This window comes from Balaenoptera ricei, chromosome 11, assembly GCF_028023285.1.
Source record: "Balaenoptera ricei isolate mBalRic1 chromosome 11, mBalRic1.hap2, whole genome shotgun sequence".
Lineage (NCBI taxonomy): Eukaryota > Metazoa > Chordata > Mammalia > Artiodactyla > Balaenopteridae > Balaenoptera > Balaenoptera ricei.
The window spans coordinates 4075308-4098127 of NC_082649.1; the positions used below are offsets into that span (position 1 = coordinate 4075308).

The 22820-nt window shown below is 42.1% G+C and overlaps 1 protein-coding gene across 12 annotated transcripts in view; it reads left to right on the plus strand.

Moving 5' to 3' along the window:
* The window catches only part of FARS2 (phenylalanyl-tRNA synthetase 2, mitochondrial), a 374708-nt gene that overhangs the window by 45148 nt on the left and 306740 nt on the right, over positions 1 to 22820 (plus strand). For all 12 annotated transcript variants that reach the window (XM_059937845.1, XM_059937846.1, XM_059937847.1 and 9 more), the window contains one exon: positions 17229 to 17872. In XM_059937845.1, coding sequence (XP_059793828.1) covers positions 17252 to 17872 — 621 coding nt within the window. In that variant the 5' untranslated portion in view covers positions 17229 to 17251. The remainder of the gene's footprint in view (positions 1 to 17228; positions 17873 to 22820) is intronic.

The window sequence follows — 22820 nt, forward strand, 5'->3', positions numbered from 1 at the left end:
ACTGTGAAAATGCCAGCAAGGTTTTTTTTTTTTTTTCCCACTTAAAGTCATCCCGATAAAGTACTAAAAATTATCAGCCTTATTAAATATCAGTCCTTGAGCACTGCCTTTTTAGAAATATACATACAGGTTTTTATTTTAGAACAGTTTTAGATTTATAGAAAAATTGGGAAGGTAATCCAAAGAGTTTCCACACCTCTCACATTGTGTTTCCGGTTATTAACATCTTACATTAGTCTGATGACTTTGTTAAAATTAATGAATCCATACTGATACATTATTATTAACTGAAGTCCATACTTTCTTCAGACTTCCTTATTTTTACATGATTTCCTTTCCCTGCTCTGGAATCCCATCCACGATTCCACTTGACATTTGGTCATTTCTGTCTTGAGCTGGACAGTGTGTTAGATTTTCCTGGACTGTGATGACTTGGACAGTTTCGTGGAGTACCTGGTGTCAGATATTTTGTAGAATGTCTCTCAGCCGGGATTTGTGTGAGGTTTTTCTCATGACGAGACTAGTGTGATGTGTGTTTTGGGGGGACACCCACAGAAGTAAGGGCCACCCTCATGCATCATATCATGGGCGCACTATCAGCTTAGCTGATCATCGTGGCTGTTGGTTTGATCGCCTGGCCGAGGTAGCATATGTCAGTTTTCTCCACTGTAAACTGACCCTTCACCCTTTCCCTTGAGAACCATCAAGGGTTTTATACACAAGTGTCTTCTAAAATTTGTATGGGGGCTTTCCTTGTGGTGCAGTGGTTAAGAGTCTGCCTGCCAATGCAGGGGACATGGGTTCGAGCCCTGGGCCAGGAAGATCCCACATGCAGCGGAGCAACTAAGCCCATGTGCCACAACTACTGAGCCCGTGTGCCACAACTACTGAGCCTGTGTGCCACAACTACTGAAGCCCATGCACCTAGAGCCCGTGCTCTGCAACAAGAGAAGCCACTGCAATGAGAAGCCCGCGCACTGCAACAAAGACCCAATGCAGCCAAAAATAATAAATACATAAATAAATTTATAAAAAAAATAAATAAAACAAAATTTATATGGAAAGTCACAGGTCCTAGAATAGTTAAATAATTTTGAGAAAGAATAAAGTCAGTGGAACGATTGTTATGAAAGCCTGCAAGAGCTACAGTAAACTAAGGCAGAATGGTATTGGTGGAGGGACAGACACAGAATAGAGAATCTAGGAAAAGCAATTTAATGGAGGAAGGATAGGCTTTTCAAAAAGTGGTGTGGGAACAATTGGACGTCCATTGGCAAAATGATGAACTTTGGCTTAACTCTCACACCTTATATAAAAATTAAGATGAATCATGAACTTAAATGTAAAACTATAAATCTTTTAGAAAAAAACATAGAAAATTTTTAAGATGTAGGGCTTGGCAAATAGTTCTTAGACTTAACACCCAAAGCATGATTCATAAGAGAAAAGAACTGATAAGTTGGACCTTCAAATACAGGCTTTTACTATGCTAAAGACCCTGTTAAGAGGATGAAAAGATACGTTTACAGACCAGGAGAAAATATTTGCAAACTACGTATTTGAGAAAGGAACAGCATCTAAAATATACAGAATTTTTGAAATTCAACAGTAAAACAAAGAAACAAAAAATAGTGCAATTAGAAAAGGGAAAATAACATGAATGGACATTTCACCAAGAAGATCTACACATGGTAAATAAGCACATGAAAAGATGTTCACGATCATTACCCATTAGGGAAATGAATATTTAAACCACAAAGAGATATCACTACATACCTATCAAAATGGCTAAAATGAAAAATAGTGACAACCCCAAGTGCTGGTAAGGTTGTGGAGAAACTAGATCCCTCATACATTGTTGGTGGGAAGTAAAAGATACAGCAACTCTGGGAAACAGTTTGGCAGTTCCTTATGAAACTAAATATTCAGCCACCATGTGACCTAGCTATGCATTCTTGGGCTGTTTACCCTGGAGAAATGAAACATATGCTCACATAAGAATTTATACACCAATGTTTATAGTAGAAACCACCAGCCGTCCTTCCAAGGGTGTATTTATGGTCAAACAAACTGTTGCACATCCACACCATGGTGTAAAGCAAAGACTCTCAGTTTTTTCCTTCCTTCTGATGTAGGGAAAAACCCAGTTCGTCCTTTCTGCGTGTTTGTTTATCCTGTGTGTCTACTTTACTTCACTTCTGACACTTGCGGTCCCCAAATGTGTGAAGGTTTTCCCCACACCAGTAAGCGGTTCTCAGTCACCAGCTGGGTGTCCCTACAGTTTAACTCAATTCTGGCACTGAGTACCCAGAGATAATCCCAGATTCCACCAGTTAGGGGTTCAGTCCCATAACACTAGGACTGCCCCCTCCTTTTTAAGTTAATTTAACTGTAAAGTATTTTATTTCACAAGCCCTTTAGAGTTGGGTCCTCAGGCTGTTTCCAAATGGGAATTCTCACTGTTTTTGTTTTGCCCTATTCAGTCATTTAGAGGCAGTACACTTTCACAATCTCTATAAAAAGTCAAGGACACCATGCCTAACAGACTAAATCTCTGGCAATAAAAATTTGAAAACAGCTTTTGGTCTTTTCCACTTGTAAGGTAGGTCATCAACTGTCGGGATGTTCTTTGAAGGTAACTTTGGTTTCTGGGAGGAAGCCTTAGAAAAAGTAAAGCTCATCTTCCAGAAGATTAACATTGATCTTTAAAATCTGAAATAAAAATAATGCAAGTATGTAATGCCCACTCCGCTCAGGTACTTGCTTGCCACCGTGCTGGTGCTTTCTTGGTGTGAAGGAAGATGCAGGTGGGACCATGAGGGAGCACTAGGTGACCCGTGGAGGAGAAGGGGGCCTGGTCCCTGCGGAGAGGGCGTCTCTGGGCCTCGTTTTTCCGTCTGTCAAATACCGTGATTGGGCTAACTCCTCTCGAAGCACCCTCTGACTTTGGATTTTTAAGTTTTTTTGAAATATTTAAATACTTTCCTAACTAGCCACAGAGGGCGCCATCCTTTCTACTGTTGGAGACGCTGTGAGGGAGTGACGCCCAGGGAGCCTGGAGGCAGGCTTCTGAGAGCCTCCTCTTTGCAGCTTTGTTTTTCTTTTAAGTGAATTTTTGTAACAACAGTAGCAGACATATATTCTAGTCTAAGTGATAGGATATTTTCCACACCTCAGAAAGTTACCATCTGCATCGTATCCAGAGAGCAATTTTCCACCCATGTCATCCTTCTGGTGTGCAGCCCAGGTCTGGGAATAAGAAAAGGCCATTTCCATCCTTCTGCACTCAGACCAGGCACTTTATTCCTTAGGTCCGCACCCAGCCTTATTCACACTTGGTATTCAGTTCTAATGAGCTGAATTGTTTTGCTTCCGCACAGCTTACAACAGAGTGGAAGCCTCAAGTTCACAGAGGATGGCAGAGCTTTCAGTACTACTCTTACAGTGGTAGAGGATCTGCTGGCCAATGGAAATCCAAGAAGGAGGCAAACAAATTTAAAAACAACAAAAAACTGTATGATAGCCCAGAGGAGCCATAGCCTTTCCAAAGGATGACCATTGTCCTTGAGAAAAGTTTAAATTTTGTTTATTGCCTCTGTGAAATACTGTAGTAACATTTCACGGTATTTCTGTACCAGTGGTTCTCCAGCCTTTCCTGGCATCAGAATCCCCCTGAACCCTGCCGGCCCTGCCCCAAGTCCCTATTTCCCGGGTCAGTGGTGGGGCCAGAGTCTTACTTCTAACAGCTTCTCTAGTGATGTTGGTGCAGCTGGTCCTGGGACCACACTTTGAGAGCCACTGTCCTACATAAAATCATCTTCAGTGTTGTTTAAAATCATAAGTGTAAATTTCCTATAATCAGCTTACGTGTAAAGCTCATTGCTTACTACATAATTATTTCCAAAATATCTTCATTTTGTATCATCCTCCCCTTAGCCCCCTCCTAAGGGAACCTAAGGTCATGGGATTTTTTCGCTTTCAAATACATAATTCTCTGTGCCGGTCCCTCCTATGAGAGTCTGCTCTCAGTTTCTTCAATGCAGAGAAACTCCAAATGTTTGTGATTTTTCCATTTTTGAATTCATTTGTTTCTACTTTCATTCTTTCTTATTCTTAATTTTATTTGGTTGTCGTTTTACTATTGGAACCCAAAGCTTAGTTTTACTTTTTTTTTAGATTACTAATATACTCAATGCTCTTTTCTCTGAGCATAGGTCATAAATTCCTCTCTGTCACACACACCCTACAAAATTCAAAAGGTTATATGATGCTGTATAGTAAAAAAAAGTTTCTCTCCTACCTCTGTCTCCCAGCCACCCAGTTTCCTTCCTTGGAGGCATCTACTGTTAGTAATTTCTTGACATACATGCAGTCTTTATTATTTACCAGTTTTGTATTTGTGAATTTGCCTAGTTGCTAGAATTTATTTATAACCTCAAAATCAGCACTCCTGGGGCTTTCATGGTCATTTGAGGACACGCGCAGAACGTCACAAACCAGAGTCTCCTACCCACATGTTCCCAGCTGAGGTCGGACAAAGAGGTGGTCTGCCTTCTCATTTCAGCTCCTACGTAAATAAGTATCTTTTTTGCCATCTATTTAGTGCCGTGTTTTTTGTATTTTTGTGCTTTTTGGGGGTGATTTTGCTGTTTAAATGGCCCCCAGGCCTAGTGCTGAAGTGCTGTCTAGTGTCCCTGAGAGCAGGAAGGCTGTGACATGCCTTGTGGGGAACATGCGTGTGTGAGATGAGCTTCGTTCAGGCGTGAGCTGCGGTGCAGTTGGCTGTGAGGTCAGTGTTAATGAATCAACCGTATATATTACATAAGATGTCTTTAAACAGAAAGACACATAAACCAAGGTTAGGTACTGATGAGTTGACAGAAATGTGAGCAGGGCCTCGCAGGACACTAACTCTCTCTCCCCGAGGAGCAGTGGTTCCGTGTCCGTTGATTCGGTGTTCTCAGAGATGTTCTAGATCAGAACTGCCTCTACAAGTGAGAATTGACTGTGTAGTATTTTCACTGTTTTCATGACCCAGGTATTTTGCAATTTGAATTCAATGCTTTCATGTACTAGCTAATCCTTAAAACTTACAAAACTTATAGAAAAATGCAGAACTATGTGTTTTACAGGGGATTTTAGCAGAGAGCACAATATAATCAGGACGGGTTGTGGCTGATTAGGGCTGATGGAACCTGACACGTAGGCCTAAATTTCACCTTCTGCCATCTCGCCACGATGTTCAGAGTATGATTTAGGAGGCACACGACCGCCTTCTCTGCATTAAGAATTAAGGAGTGTTGTTTGATTTCCACCCTTGTGAATGACTTGCTGAGTGAACCTCAGTGCTGTGCTTTGACTTTTATCATTAGGTCTGCTGTGGGGAGAGGATCAGGCAGGTGAAATCTCACTGTGAGTTATCGAATAGTGTCTTCTCGTAGTGAAACAGTGATATGGAAATACACAACGTGGATATTGCTAGTGGGGGTTACTCGTTTGACTTGGGGAAACATTCTTTTTAAGGACAGAAGCATTGTCCCCGTCCTCCGGTAGCTTAAGATCTAACGGATGGAGCAGCATCCTGATTGGTGGCTGCAGTGAGTGTTTTATGTGCTTTTGGGGAAGAAAGAAGAGATGGGTCAGTTCTGTCTGAGCGGAGTGTGAAGGGCAAGACCTGGTTTCATAGAGATAAAACATCTCTGGAATTACGGATCATGTCAATGGGAAGATGTGTTTCGGTTTGAAAAGAAATCCCACAAGGAGCTTCTCAGGACTGTATTTGTTGAAAAAAGCAAAGTCGGCTGGTGTTTATCAGGAGAGGACAAGCAGTGGCCCTGGCAGAGGCAGCCTGGGACCGGGTGATAGGCAGGTGGCCTGGGCTTGGGCCCTGATGCAGTCTTCAGTTGGCAGGCACAACCCTGGGCAAATTAGTTTATGTCTGTCATAGTGTTGTCAAGAGGATTAAATGAAAGAAAGAAGAAGAATAAAGAAAAGGCTTCAGAGAGGAGGTGATGTTATGTCACCATTTGTAGGCAGTGTTTCAGGCTGTTAGCGTCTACTTAATAATTATGGAGCTACCAACTGTACTTCAATAACATATAAAAATAAATAAATACAGAAACAAACGAAAATATAATTATGCAGAGCTAAGGGCTGGCGAAGTCTTTGTGTGCTAGAAAGACTCTTTCCTCCCCTGTAGCCAAGACTCCAGGATTTTATATGCAGCGTCTTTATTTGGAGGACCTTAGATAAAATCATTTTATTTAGAATATTTAGGAGAGAAGAATCTTTAACCTGGAGGCTATGTCTTCTATGTAACAGTAATATTTCTAATTACCTAAAATAGTTTTTAATATGCAGTTTAGTGAGTTGATTTAAAACAAGTTTTAATTTTACTTGCCATAGCCATTCGGCTTGCTAAGTATTTCTGGGCGAATACTTTAGTCTTTTTCATTAGCTGAGTATTTTTTATTTAAAGACTCTTCTGTACACATACATTAGGGTTATTACACATTATTTTAAATGCTGAATTTAGTGGGTAATTAATTATGCTGTCATTCTCCAAATGTGTGATATGTGGAACGACCGTAAATACCTTTCATTAGAAACAAAAATAAATGATGACTAGTAGGTTGACCTAAGTTGAGATTAGTCAGCAGTTTTGATGTTTCACTTGACTTTGATGAGATGCTGAAGAGCGTTAAGGATGAGTTCGGTATATTTGTTTTATAGTGTTTGTGTGTATTATTTTTTTATATGCATGAGAGGAATTTTTTCCCTGGCATATTTAGGAAAGTATTTATTCATACTAATGGGTATTGGTAACATGGACTTAATTTTAACTCATGATATTTTTCTTAAGTGAAAATTTGTGAAAGAGTGGTTGGGAGTCTGACTACAATTCCAAGTATGGTGACATCTTTAGATACTTATTAACCAGCCTTCAAGTTAATTTTGTAGGGTCTTTTGTCTGCAGTCATTCCCTCATGCATTTGCTTAATTACAGATTTTAACCTTTTGACTTATGACAGCAAAACTGATTTCTCTTGAAACTGAGTACATTGATTTGTGTTTTTAAAAACCTTTAAAAAGTTGTGTTTTTCCATTTGTTTCTGTGTCCATCGTAAGAGATTTTTCTCTTGAGTACTCCTCTATTCTTGAATAATTAAGAAGCTTCCAGCACGACAGAACACTTTCCAATCTCTCATTCTTGAAAACACGGCATTTATGAGCAGAGAATGGTACTGCTAGTCATTTCTCCACTGAATTATAGTGATGAAAAGACATGTCTTCTGAATGGGAACATGGCCTTGTATATTCAGATAATGATTGTCTATAGAATTGCTTTCCTCACTCCTTTTTTTCCCCCTTAGACTTAATTTTAATCAAAGACATTATCTACACGAAAGGTGCCTGTTACCAAAGAAGGCTGCGGTGGCAGGGGGTTTCTCGGGCTCTCTGATCGGTTGGCCCTGGCCCTGTCCCTTGTCGGGCCTGCCCTCCGAGCGGAGCTGCCAGGTTCTTGCGTCACAGTCTTGACAAGTGGTGTGCTCATTTATACAGCAGCTGGGCCTTGCCAACCCGTGGAAGCCATGTGCCCCAGGCCGCAAAGTCCAGTGCCAATTTCGTGCTGGTGGCTTTAAGCTATGCCTTAAATACGTTGCTGAAACCGGTGGTGGATAAATAGTCATTGGAGGGAAGAATTGCATTCATTTATTCGCGCGAGGTAAGAGCATTTGTGAATGGTAAAGGGCTGCTGGTATTTCTGAGCAGTAGACCCTCCTGCGTTCTGGAGCTACAGCTTTCTGCCTTGGGGGCTTCCCTTTTGTTACTTACATGCTCCTGAATCAATCAGAAAAACGCATCTCCGTGGTAAATCTTTAGAGGAAAGAGTTTATGTATACTTTATTCTCTTCAGTGTTAAAGTACCCAAAGTACAAAAGCAAAGTTGTTGGTATCAGTGCCCACAATCATAGCTAGGAATTAGGCACACCAGATGCTGGGAAAAATGATAATTGTGTCCAAATGCACAAAACTCAAGGAAAGAGTATGGGACGCTCTTAGTATAACTGTGTGTTAAAACATTCTCCTAGGCATTTCATGTTACTGCAAGGTACTGATTTCAAAACGCAGTGTCCATTTGACCCTCTATTGGCTATTTTCTAGTGGGAGAGATGTATATGTCCACAGATACTTACCACTAGGTTCATTTGGCACGAAAAGTGTGACTATTTCTATATTAAACATCTAGGTAATTTACATTGGCTTCAACCAAGCCAGCAGGAGATAAGTTTTCCTGGTGCCCAGTTAGTTCCAGAATTTGTAGAAACCATATCTTCTGTTCTTTTGCACATCCAGACTGGACTCTCGGTGGTCTTATTCATTGTGTATTGCACAAGACCCCTCCCAGAATAACCCCCTAGTTATTCTCCAAGGTGGAGCTAGCCAGATAATGTGTGGCCTTGTCTCTGAGGACCGGCTTCATTTGCACGTGGCCCTTTTCCTTATGGTCCCGCTCTCCCGAGGACAGAACTCTGGCCGGGTCATCAGGACCGGGCCTGGGCTTGTAAGACCTTTGCCCTATTTGACCAAGTTTCAACTGTGCACTTGGCTTCTTTAACTCCTTCGGTTTAGGTTATATAAACATTATGTAGCCTAATCTTCTCTGTTTCTCTAAAATGTATAAATATTTTGATATAGATTTTCCTGAATTCAGAGCTGGCTTCTACTAACATAACGTGATGTATTTTATTTCTCCACCATATTAAATTACATTTCCCTTCTGATTAATATCACCTATGAGATAGGAGAGGTGAAAACACTTTAATTGAACCCAATTACTGTTTTGTCATGTAATTAAAATTGCAAAAAGCCTGTTAACATACCCATATTGATATAGCAGAATTAAAGAAAATGCTATTTATGGAAGGACCCAAAATCCTAGGGTCACTCCTTAACACGTAGGTGCCTGAGAAGTGAAACATGGTGTGTGTCCTGGGAAGGAAGCCAAGAGGGGGCAGGAAAGGTGGTTGTGTTCACCCAAAGCCATATCTGAATAAATATTCTGCTCGGCCATGAAAGTTTTTAAAGAGAAAAAGGGAAGTAATCTCAGTTAATCATTGAGATGGTGGGTCACTGTCATCACCATCCCCCACTGTCTGCAGGCTTGTGTACAGGCTTGTTGACTTGTGATTTTTCTTTAGATGCTATCTTGTTCACATAGTTTGTTTGCGAGATTACTGAAACGGAAGCTAGGGGAGAGATCTGGTCATCTGTTAATTAATTATTCTTCATTTCTAGTCCTCTGATTTATGGAAAGAACCAACAGGTTAGGCAAGGTATTGTGTGGTCGAAAGATCTGAAAGGTGTGCTAGGGCCTGAGATGAGTAGAGCATGGGGGTGCCTGATTTAAGGTTAGTGACAAGACGAAAGGGCCTCTTCCCCGTAGAGAGCTCTTTCCTGCCTAAAGTTGCTTACAGCCTTACTTTCAACTTCTTGTGAAAAGCAGTATTTTTGACATTTGCCTACTCAACAGCATGACATCTGTAACGGAGCCTGGTGACCAAGGAATTTTATGGCCCTGAAGAACAAGTATACAGTCATTACACAGTAAAATAAAACTGCTTGCTGTAGTTAACGGATTCCTGAAGTTCCAAGACCTGAAAGAACTCAGTCTTAAAATGCTATTTCTGCAGCTGCTAATGCTGGAAATGAAGCTGATAAATCAACACTAAGAAATGCTTGGCACTGACTTTGGACCACAATGAGGTTTGACCATGAACCCACAGAGAAGACATTGAAGGATTTCATGTCACTAATGAAGAGATTATCCACATTTCTCTTCTGCTGCTGGAAGTTGATCAGCCAGCGTAGTAAATAAGTTGAATAAAAGCTGAATTTGGTAATGTTGCACCTCTTGTGCATTCCTTGAATGAAGGGGGAATTGCTGGAATGGTATTAAATTCAGACAAGCGTGAGGAGAGTAGTGATGAGGATGAGGGTGGCATCATGAATGTAGGTGTGATAGTGGGATTTACAATAAGAAATATATATGTGGTCTTCTTCCATTGTTCCTAGCACGTAGCTCCTAAAACCCTTCTGACTGTAATCTGTAACACATAGGGGCATTCTTTTGTTGTAATGTTCAGTTTTGTTCTCAGTTCCTGAAAAATGGGTGTCTATTGTTATTCGTAGAACAAGCCCTTTTCTACTACCCCTGAGTTTATGTTAATGAGGGTAGAAACCCATATTAAAGTGTCAGGAGACAAACAAGCCTTCCTAAAGGCCGTGTGCCGGGGGGCCCATCATTTGAGGATGATGTTCCAGGCCCATCATCAGATGCCCAGGTTGAGGCTGACGATCACCACGGCTATAGCCATGCTGTTGTACTTCTCTGAGATCCTCTTGCAGCCCCATACAGTGAGCTGCGCATGTAGCATAGGTGTTAGCTTAGACTGAACTAAGCTTTAGTGACTATTTTCCTTAGAAATAAGAAAGATTTTTTTCTTACTAAAAGACAGTGTAACATTTTAGCTTTAACGTGTATTAAAGATTTCATTAACAGGTATCATTGAGAAACATCTGTTTGGCATAAGAGCCAGTGTTATCAGTTTCCTAGAAAATCTGAATGTCTTGGGGAAAAAAGCATTGAGTGATTGGCATTGTGCTTCTGACAGTTGATTTATAGCTAGGGAAAGGAATTTGGAAAGGCAAAGAAGTTTTTTATATATCAAGCATTTCATCTGTGGAAAACAAAGAATGTTGCCCACCGTCCTGTTCTACAAGTATCATGTCATTATCCACTGCAGTTGCTGACCTGTCCAGTGGTTAAGACTCTGTGCTCCCAGTGCAGGGGGCACGGGTTCGATCGCTGGCCAGGGAAAATTCCACATGCCATGCAGCCAAAAAAAAATTACAATACAGTACACCCTGGAAGGAATGCAGGGTGAAGATCAGAATGAAGCACTCTGTGTGCCGGGAAAACAGGCAATATTTTGGGCCTATCGGCCCCTAGATAGTTAGAAATATTTCAGGAGAAATGTTTTATGAACTGTATTCTTGCGTCTTCCCATACTTAGAAAAGCACTTACAGTTCATTAACTGAAATAATATTCTTTGTGACTAGCGGTAACCTTCTAGCGAGATGTATGCTTGATTGCACGTACCCCTTCACCAAAATCGCGTGTATATTGGCTTCTCCCTCTAGCTCTTAGAAGCAGTTTCTCAGAGTCACTTGAGCGAATGTCTCCTGGGCCGCAGTCCTCAGTAAGTCCTCAGTTAAAACTGAAACTCACAGCTCTCACGTTGTGCATTTCTTTCCGAAGTGGACACCTGTGTTGTTAAAAGTAATCTCTTACCTGGTCACTGAATGCAATTAATTAAGATACAGCAGCATTACGTTTATGTTGGCATTATTCTTTTGTTTGTTTGTTTTTGTTTTTTTGTTATTGTTTTTTAACACCTTTATTGGAGTATAATTGCTTTACAATGGTGTGTTGGTTTCTGCTTTATAACAAAGTGAATCAGCTATACATATACATATATCCCCATATCCCCTCCCTCTTGCGTCTCCCTCCCACCCTCGCTATCCCACCCCTCTAGGTGGTCACAAAGCACCGAGCTGATCTCCCTGTGCTATGCAGCTGCTTCCCACTAGCTATATATTTTACATTTGGTAGTGTATATATGTCTATATATTGGCGTTATTCTTGATACAATTATAAATGGGTTTAATATACAACCTATTAAAATGGCTAGAACTCAACTCGCCATATTTTTAAATAACTTTTTCTTATAATAATTCAACTATTTCAAAATAACAAGTTTAATAAAAATGTAATAGATGTCCATTTAGAAAATTTAGAACTATAAAAATAGAAAATAGAAAATAAGGACCAGGGATTATAGCTATTGAATCTTGCATAGTTCTTCCACGGTTTCTAAATACAGTATGTGTGTATTTATAGGTAGATATATAGATATTTACATAGTTAAGATCATATCATACATTTTTATATTCTCTTTATCACTCTGTAAGTATGTAGTTATGTCATTAAAACTCTTTGCAACCATTATACTTCATGACTGCACAATGTTTTACTGTATGGTTCTACTATAATTTACTTAATTTCCCCCTCTCTGGGGAAAGTTTATGTTGTTCGTAATTTTTCTGTATTATAAATCACACTGTAATGAAACTTCTTTGTGTTTCACTTCTGTCTTCATTTACATTATTTCTTGTGATAATTCCTCGAAGGGTAGTTACCGTGCCAAAGGGTATGAACAGGTTTGAGTCTCCTGCTAGCGCTAAATGGCTGCCCAGAAAGGCGGTACCAGTGACGCTTCCACCGGTGACACAGGGAACGGCCTTTCATAGACATCTTCTTTGCATTTGTCTACTCAGCAGCAACAAAAACATACTCTCTGCCCGCTCTTTATGAGCAAAAGTTAATGGAAATTGGCTGTTTCCCTGCCATTATTTAGTCCAGTACAGTATATAAGCTGTGTGTTGACTGGGCCCAGCTTCATTTTTCTGGGTAGATGCTGTTTCAGCCCTGCCTCTGCAGGTTAATGGGACGCACCTGATCTCTTTTGCGTGGCTGTGACCACATGTGGGTCACATTTGGGTACCACGGCCCTTTCCGGTAAGCTAATTGTGCTTTAGAGAAATTACCTCTACTTAGTTTCTCCTTTACGCACAAGACTGAGGGAGATTGAAGGAAGGACTGTTTAAACCGCTGCCAAGTTCATTCATTCTAACAGACAAAATCACATTTACTTGGTGAATGTTGAGATTGTACAGAATATTTTTCTTTATAAGTCTAAACCTTTCCTTGGGGGATCAGGGTCATCTATTGAAAGTTCCCTCAACTTCCCGTCTTTCGGTCTCAGAAGTTTTAAAATATTTTTAATCCATTTTCTCATTGGTAACCTCCTTCATTTTTATATGTTCCATTCATGCAAACCCATTATGATCTGACTTCTGTCTTCACCCAGCCATTGAAATTGCCCTGTGGATGGTCATCTTGTCAAATAGTTCTTTACTTTGCCCCCTGCCTAACATCTTTGCTACATTTGATCCTGTTGACCAATTTCCTTTCCATCCTTTTCTGTTTTCCCTCTTTCCCTTCTCCCTTCCTCTTCCGCCTGGTGTCAGGTGTAGTGCTAGCCTCTGAGTGCACGGACATTTGGGAAAGAGAGGGGTTGTGTGTCTTCTACTCTCAAGAACCACATAGTCTAGCAGGAAGACAGACAGTCGGTAATAATACAGCATATTAAGAATTGTATATACAGTGGCACTTGGTTCAGAAATGACCTTGGTTTCCTTCTAGAAACTTCCTGTCCTAGGCTTCTGTGAGAACCCTTTGGTTCTCTTACTCTTTATATCCCCTTCCCTTAAAGAGGATAATTGCCAAGAGCTCTGTCTTTTGCCCATTTCTGCTTTTACTCTCACTTTCCCATGGGTTTTTATACATCCTTACGACATTAACTCTTAGCTCTATACAAACAAATCCCAAGGTCTCCATTGCTAGTACTGACCTCTTACCTTATTTCCAAACCTCAGACTGAGTCCTAGAAATTGTAAGAGGGCTCTGTCACCCATACTTAACTTCAACACGTCCAAAGTTGTTTCCCTCTCGAACCAAAGACACACATGTGGAAGTAATTTGGACAAACAAAATTCATCCCATGTTCTCTGTCTCAGTGGTATTGCTTTCTCTGTTACCTGGTCTCTAGAAGTCTGTGGGCCATTTTTAACCTTTAATTCAACTTATCTTGTGTCTTACCTACTGGACAATGAGTTAAGTACATTATGAACAGGATGTGGTGTAATCCTTTTACTATGAGGTAGGTGTTATTTTCTGTATCGGTACATGAGAAACTTGAGGGCCGAAAAAAGTCAAATGCTGTGTCCAAGGATAATACACAGAGCATCCAAGTGGCCGGCCTAGGGTCACAGCCCATGGGTGTCTCTGCTCAGTGTGCCCTTTGCCCGTGATGTTGTACTGACTCTTTTCACGGTCCGTCTCACTGTCGCTTCTGTGCCAAAGTTAACACATTTAATGTTCACATTTGTACGTTTGTTACTTTCAGTGGCTCTATAATCTACATATATTTGTGACCAGAAGATATTCTTAGTAATGTGGAAGAACTTTTCAGTGAGTTAAGCTAAAACAGGGCTCAGCAAACTTTTCCTGTAAAGGACAAGATAATAAGTATTTTAGGCCTTGTGGGCGGTACAATCAACTATTCAGCTCTGCCTTTGTAGTGGAAAAGCCTCCACAGACAATATGTAAACAAATAGGCATCACTGGGTTCTTCCAAACATTATTTTCAAAAACAGGGCATGGGCAGGTTTGGCCCGCAGGTCCTGAGTTGAATGGTATTTCATTTCCACCATCTAAGCGAATGTGTTTTCTTTGATTTATTCATGCATGTATTTAAAATGCATTGAGGTATAATCTAAGTTGCTCAGATAAGGTAGAAGTTAAGATAGGTAATTACAGAGAAGTAATTTGAACGTAACAGTGTTGGGTCTGTTTTGACTGAGAAATAATTGAGTTGCTCAGAATTCTGAACTTTGTCCACAGGTAGATGTATGAGTTTTTGCAAGTTGCAAGATCTATTTGAGGCCTAGATTCTTTATAAAATAATAAGAGTAATACTTGCCTCACAGAGTTGTTGGAAGGATGAAATGGAAAACCACTTTCCATAGAGGCAGGACCATGGTCGGCATTATCTTTCTGGGTCTCCTGTATTTTCCAGATGGACTTTCTCACAGAGAAACTTGACAGAGGAAAGAAGAAAGCCATTTACTTTTCAGATGGCAGTGGGAAATCTAGCATAGAAACAACAAATTGTTTTGGGTGGGGAGAAATGACAGATGAGGGCTGAGCAGATAGATTAAGAAGTCTGAAAGCAAGGACAAGAAAAGTAAACTTTCCTTAGCAAGCTAGGGGTGGGGTCAGGAGAACCAAGAAGGGATGTGTGGATGGAGCACCTCGGTGGGAGCAGAGCCTGGGGGTGCAGGTGGGTGTGGGCATGCGTGGAGCAGAAACAGAAGAAAGGGAGGTCGGCAGCCCATGAGTACGGCCTCAGGAGCACCTTCCCTGGAAGAATCCTGAGCTTGGTGACAGCACATGGCTTTGGAAGGGAGAGATGCTTGTCGTGTCTTGCCAAGGGCACTGAGCTGGGTCGTGTCCTGCCAAAGGCGCTGAGCTGGGTCACTGACAACCTACCAGCGTGACTTAGTGCTGAGACGCAAGAGGCGGCACGGGCATATTTATAATGTATATCCACTGCAGTGACAGGCCACTGAGCACTGTGGAGGGGAAGACACATTTCCGTTGAAGTGCAGCCAAAAACACGTTTCGCAACAGCTCTGACAAAATAGTGCCATAAATGAATAAACCCAGACAGTTTCTGGGTATCTCTGAAAGCTTCTAACGTGACGGCCGTCTCAGACAAAGGGGCTGTCCCCAGGTGTCACGCATGATTTAACTCGGATCTGGGAGGTCTCGGTTCCATAAGCTGAGTGGGCTGTGCTGTCTGGGTACGTACCAGGTGTGCTTTGGATGGTCTCTTGGAGCAATGTCATTCCCTCCTAATGCAGTTTATTAGCATGAAGTTATGTATTTCTTGGTATGATCGCAGAGTCCTGGAAGTCAAATCACTACCTAGTTGTATGCGTTATAGTAGCCCAGTGGGTAAAAATGCCAAGTTTTAGAAGATGTATTTGGCAGATTTAAGTTCATGGTAAATTTTTTATGAACCTAGGGATTTGACCTCTAAAGATCTTCATGCCTGAGATCCCCGAGTCAATTTAAACTTGCTCGTGGGCCAGCGGGGAAGTATCCAGAATCCTTCAGTGTTGTCTTAACACTCCCTGTACCTTAGAGTTTGGGCCGCTATACCTGGATCTTTGTCACCTCATTTTTGATGTGAACAGCCTATGAGTGAGTTCCAGCTGTGAAATCTGGTCCTCTTCTTATTAAATTCTGGGCATTAAAAAAAAGATCTGGTCAATACGCTGTGTCCTGGCTGCTCTGTGTCTCTTCCAAAGTGAGTTTAGTCCTGCTCCTGGTTTCCTGTGGGTGCCCAGTAGAAAGTTGCTCTTTTACAAAAGAGACATGTAATTGATGGGATCCTGCAATGGTATTAAGTTTAAATGACATGACCAGATGTGAGGACAGAAAAGATTTGCATCTATAAAAATAACTTCAGCTGTCCACTGGTACAGTCTATCACTCTGTGTAATATTGCCTTAAGTTTTTCACTTTTATTTTTTAAAAATCACATAAAAATAACCATTACCTAAATTGGTGTATTTTATTGGAAACATTCAAAAGAAAAGTGTTGTTCATGTCATCTTATAATATGCTGAACTAATCCAGAAGTCACATTTTGTCAGGAGTGAGCAGAACTTGGTGGTTATGAGGATGAAATGGGCAGGATGGCATTTCAAACATTCTCCTTCCATCCTTCAGAGACGTGGATGTAATCATGGGCTTCCTTTAAGGAATGAGACCCCCAAAAGTAATCAAAATAAAAGAAAGTCATGGGACTTCCCTGGTGGTGCAGTGGTTAGGAATCCGCCTGCCAATGCAGGGGACACGGGTTCCAGCCCTGGTCCGGGAAGATCCCACATGCCATGAAGCAACTAAGCCCGTGAGCCACAACTACTGAGCCCGCGTGCCACCACTACTGAAGCCCGCATGCCTAGAGCCCGTGCTCCGCAAACAAGACAAGCCACCGCAATGAGAAGCCCGCACACCGCAACGAAGAGTAGCCCCCGCTCGCCGCAACTAGAGAAAGCCTGTGCGCAGCAACAAAGACCCAACGCAGCCAAAAACAAAAAATAAAAAGTAAATAAAATAAAATAAATTGAAAAAGAAAGGAAGTCATCACACTGATAGTTTTATTCAACGTGAGGGGTCCAGGACATGATGTGACCTGATAAAGGAAATTTTCTTTACACTCATGCATCTAAATGTCAAGGGGAGGACAACTAGAGATTAGGGATCTAAACATGACGTTCATGATTCTCTTGATGTAAAGCAGAGAATATAAGCCTCTCTGGGCAGATTTCCTTAATTGGCTGTTCTGTCTGAGTGGGGGAGGGGAGGCAGATGTCAGTAGGATGGTGGGGAGCTGGTGGGAGACAGGGCCCCCCGCTTACTTTCCGCAGAGTGAAACGTGACTGGTGCTTATGTGTGTGCTCTTTCCAGAACCCGTGAAAGACGTTGCTGCGATGGTTGGCTGGGCTCTCAGGAGAGCTGCCCAGGTGCGCGTCCACCTGGCGAGGAAGGCCAGCGGGGTCTGCCGAGGCCCTGAGCATCAGGCCTTGGGCGCGAGGCCCGCTGCCCCGGAGCCCGCCGGCCGGGGAGCCCCTGGGGCGCCGCGCGGCGCGGTGGAGCTACTGGGCAAGTCCTACCCCCAGGACGGCTACAGCAACCTGTCCCGCAAGGTCCTGTCCAGGGTGGGCAGGAACCTGCACAACCGACCGCATCACCCGCTGTGGCTGATCAAGGAGAGGGTGAAGCAGCACTTCTACGCGCGGTACGTGGGCCGCTCGGGGACGCCCCTCTTCTCTGTCTACGACGACCTCTCCCCGGTGGTCACCACCTGGCAGAACTTCGACAGCCTGCTCGTCCCGGCCGACCACCCCAGCCGGAAGAAGGGCGACAGCTATTACCTGAACGCGACCCACATGCTGCGCGCGCACACGTCCGCGCACCAGTGGGACCTGCTGCGCGCGGGGCTGGACGCCTTCTTGGTGGTGGGCGACGTGTACCGGCGCGACCAGATCGACGCCCAGCACCACCCTGTGTTCCACCAGCTGGAGGGCGTGCGGCTCTTCTCCCGGCACCAGGTGAGTGCGGCCCCTCTCGGGCGTGGAGGCCCCTGCGGTTTATCTCAGCCAAGCCCCCCGGGGTCCTTGACCGTGCTTGGCACCCGCGCGTTATCCATCCTGGGTGGCGTCCTCTGTGCAGGCGGAGCTCAGTGCTTCCTGGCTGATGCGTTGTGTCAGTAGCCGCAGGAGTTGGCAGGCCTTTGCTGCCTCGTGTCTGTCCTTTTCCTTCCAGTCCCGACGTGCCTGTCTCTGCGTTTCTCCTTGTGAGTGGGTAGTCAGTTACCCCAATCCCGGATGACTCGAGATGCAGCCCTGAGACCCGTGGTCTGGTTACCCCAGACCTCAGTTAGCGGAGGTTAATTACATGTTCCGGGTGTTAGGCACGAATGAATTTCTTAGGTAGCCCGGCGACTGGTGGTTTAGTGGCTGAGACTGTAAGCTGTCTTCTTGTCCCACACGCTTTCCTTACCGTCCCCTGCTTTACACTTGTGGGTGCTTTACACTTGTGGGTGCTTTACATTTTTTCTTTTTGAGACGTCTTCATTATTGCTCTTCTTGAAGTATGTGTTTGGATGCATAGAGCCTTTTTGATCAGGAAATCTGATCTTCCGGCCATTCTCAAAAGCACCCAACTCCTTGCATCTGTTAGCTGACATCCTAATATGTTGTGCACAGCTGTTTTTTTTTTTTTTTTTGGCAATTTATGAAAATTTCTTAAAGCTTGAGTCTATTTCCTAAAAAAGTGCAATATCACTTGTCTTTCATTAACATATTTTAAAACCGTCTCCGTTTTTATGTGAGAAACAAATGGAATTAATGAGGCATTACTCCTTTAGTACTTCTTCCAAACATGTTCATTGAAACAGGAGGAATAATTGTCACAAAACTCCTTCCCACAAAACACCAGGTAAGTGGGTTGTCGGATATGAGCAGGAACAGTATAGGATCCTGAGGCTGATAAGTAACCATCATTTGTTGTGTTAAATGAGTCGTGTTTTAGGAGAGGACCGTTTGCTTCAGGATGTGCTATCTTCTGGGAATTCTTGATAATTCAGAAATAGGTATTAGCTTTACACAAAAGGCCATCCAAGCTTGATCCCAGAGCTGCTTAGATGAGCGCTTTTGCTACTAGGAAAAGCTGACTATTTTCTGTGTTAGGAGTAATAACTATTAACAAGGATACAGATTTATTAGGAAACAAAAGGGAGATGGACAAAGACAGGTCAAAGTTTGGGAAATATGACCAAGTGATGGAATGTCACCTACAGTTAATGAGCCAGCAGAGGTGCGACACCAGTGACAGGGTGTCCAGGTCACGGCAGTGGCAGCCTCATTACAAAAATGAGAAAGGACAGTGCTCCCTGGTTGGTAAGCCTGCAAGCCGTGGGAATGGCAGAGGAGAGGAGGCTGCGGGACACACACTGGTGATTTAGTGGTGGAAAAAATCCAGGCTCCCTTAGAAGGTGGGAAATGGAGCGGGTAGGGAATTAACCTCATCTCATTTCACAGTTGTGCAGGGTCTGGTCCAGTTTAGCGGGGAGCAGGCATGGCTTGTTTTCAGATGATGTGACTGTATATTCTGCTTCTAGTTAGAAAGATTACACACACACACGTACACGTATGTGTCTAAGAATATAGTTTGATAAAGTAATTCCACGTGCCGTATTTCGTTTGCTCCTCGTAATAAAAACCTGTGAGACAGATTATTTCCACTTCAACCACGAGGAATCGGAAGCCCCAGTAGGTTAGCGACTTGCCCAGTATTACCCAGCCAGCTGGTGGCCGAGTAAACCCTGAACTTCACCTGTTCTACTGTGGTCTGTTGCTTTTCATAGAGGAGCTGCTTGGGACCCAAGCGGGGCTTTAGTTCCAGGAACGGTGTGGGGGAGATAGGGGTGGAGTTTTGTGGATTCCTGGCCTCAGCTAAAGTGTTGGTACTAAGTCTGACCTAATCTTAAATCTCAAAAAAATTTGTTTCCTTCTTTCAGTTTATTACCCTATGAATAGGATTTTTTTCAATAGTTTTAATCATGCTACATATATAATTTACAAAACTATATTGTCATCCTTTAAAGTTTTCCTGTTATTTCATAATCTCAGTAATCATTGTTTTCATCACTACATGGTATATTTCAGCAAGGAGAAAAGTGCATAGAGAGGTATGGGGTAAAGGAACAAGGATAAACATAGAAATGGCTGAACTATGACAATGTATATTTTATTTAACTATTAATTGTGAATAAAACCCTTTTGTGTTTCAAAAAAAGGTAAGATGTATCGGTGTTCACAAATATAAATGTGTTAAATTTACCAATTTAAAGACATACATTATCAGATTGGACATTTTCCAATTAGAGAAACCTGAAACAAAATCACACCAGAGGTTGAAAGTAAAGGGCAGGAAAAATATATATCAAGCAAATACTTACTAAAAGAAAGCTGGTAAAGCAATTATTAATATTAGATAGAATAGAATATATGGAAAAAATATTAACTACGAATAAAGAGGGATAATACATCGACCAGGATGCTTTATGACTTAGGAATTTTAATGTGCCCAACATCATAGCCGTAATAGAGAAACCAAAACCGAAGAAATAAAAGTTAAGTTTGACAAATTCATAATCATAGTAGAAGATTTTAAATGACCTCAATCAAAAACCAATGGATTAAGCAGACAAAATGAGTAAAGATATAGGAAATCTGAAAAATATGATTAACAGGCTTGATTTATGTTTATTTTTAAAATTCTGTAACTGTGTGTGTGTGTGTGTGTGTGTGTGTATTTCTTTGTGTTTGTACAGACAGACAGACACATACATAAATCCTGTACCCAAGAGCTGGAGGTATATAGTCACATGGAATAACTTAAAAAATAAGGGGCTTCCCTAGTGGTGCAGTGGTTAATAATCCGCATGCCAATGCAGGAGACATGGGCTTGAGCCCTGGTCCGGGAAGATCCCACATGTCGAGGAACAACTAAGCCCATGCGTCACAACTACTGAGCCCACATGCCACAGCTAGTGAATCCCGCGTGCCTGGAGTCCGTGCTCCACAACAAGAGAAGCCACAGCAATGAGAAGCCCGCGCACCGCAACGAAGAGTAGCCCCTGCTCGCCGCAACTAGAGAAAGCCCGCGTGCAGCAACGAAGACCCAACGCAGCCAAAAATAAATAAATTTATTAAAAAAAAATAAGCTGCCCATGTACTAGTTGACAGTTGAAGTCATAAACAAATGTCAAAGAATCAGTAACATTAATAGAACCATGCCTGACTACAATGTAGTTGATGTAGAAAGCAGTAAGAAAAGGATAATAAAAGTTGCCATATCCTCAGCCATCTAAAAATTAACAACTATAGATTCATGGGTTAAAGAGAAATATTAGGATGTATCAGAAGTTACTTATCACTCACCAACAATGAAAATACTCACTTCAAACTGCTCGGGCGTGGGGGAAATAGTCACTTTATTACGTAGGAACTTGGTCGACCCACTTAAGTTGTACCATCACAGTTAACATTAATAAAGCAAAATGGACGGGATGTAACTAAAAAAAGTATGGGCCATACATTTTGTTTTAAATGTATTATTAAAAAAAATTAAAACCCTGCTAAAAGCAAACAGCGTTGTTGTCAAAAGTGGGAAGTGGGTTGTTTAGTTTTTAGTAGTCCCAAGTCTTACAAAACAGACACAGCACCTGGAATAGCAGAACCCCAAACCACAGACAAGTCCCCAACACCCTGGCTGACAGGGTCTCGCTAAGCGCTTCAGCGCTGGCTGGCAGATCTGCACTGTGTCAGAAACTGAGGCAGTGGGGGAAGCCGGGGTCCGAGAAGGGGAGAACTTCCTTAGGAGTCTCCCAGAGAACAAACCGTGGGAACCAGATTGACTAGAGGGGTTTGACATTAAGTCCTGGTGGCAACACTGTTCACCGGTGGCCACTACCATCACAGAAAGAGGGGCAGCCAGACATACGTGTCTCCTGATGGAAGAATACAATGCCACCTCTCAAGTCCTGCCAAAAACTTTGGACCTAAATCAGTTCAAATCGCTAGATCCAACAACCAAATTTATAGGAGATACAGAGGACAGAGAAACACATTAAACTATACCATGTAGATGTGATAAGCAAAATCCAGCCTGGCGAAATTCTACAGCAATGTTCCTCAAGATGAGATCTGCATAATGAAATAAGTACAAGAATCAGAAGTAAGTGATTAGAAATGTTTAGACCGTCATAGTCAAGCCTGTTGTCAGAGGACTTCTGTGGACCTGCGTGTAGACTAGTCCAGGCGTTCCTAGATGCTCTTGGTGAGCTGCATGTGCTTAGTCTGGGTGGCGGTTTTGTGCAGTAGCACCGTGTATCATTTCAAGACCGATTAGAAATCTAAGCACCGTGTATCATTTCGAGACCGATTAGGAATCTAAAACTGTCTCTTTACCGTAGACAGTTTGAGAAGCACTGCTCTACAGGATAAATGATTCAGTTTCTTCAAATAAAAGCAAGGAAAACAAAAGGGAAAAACAGTAGATGGTGCCTATGGGTTAAAAGGACAGATCTCAATCAATCACAGTGTGTAGATCCTATCAAGAGAAAACATCTTTCAAGAAAAAAAGATTTGAGACCATTGGAAATTTGAACACTAACTGAATATTTGAATTTAAGGAGTTATTTATTTTTACTTTTCTAAGGTATGACAATGGTAGTATATTTTTATACAGTCATTCTCTTTCAGAGATACATACTGAAATACGTGTGAGCAAAATGATCGATGTCTGGATTTTCTTTGAAATAATGGGGGCTTGGTGTTTGGGGATGAATGTAAGAGGATTGGTCATGAATTGTCAATTATTGCAGCCGGGTGTTGGATACATGATGAATCCAACATTATCCTTTCTATTTTTGCATATGTTTGAAATTTTCCTAATAAAAGTTGGAAGAAAAAGACTGAAGGAAAACATTGG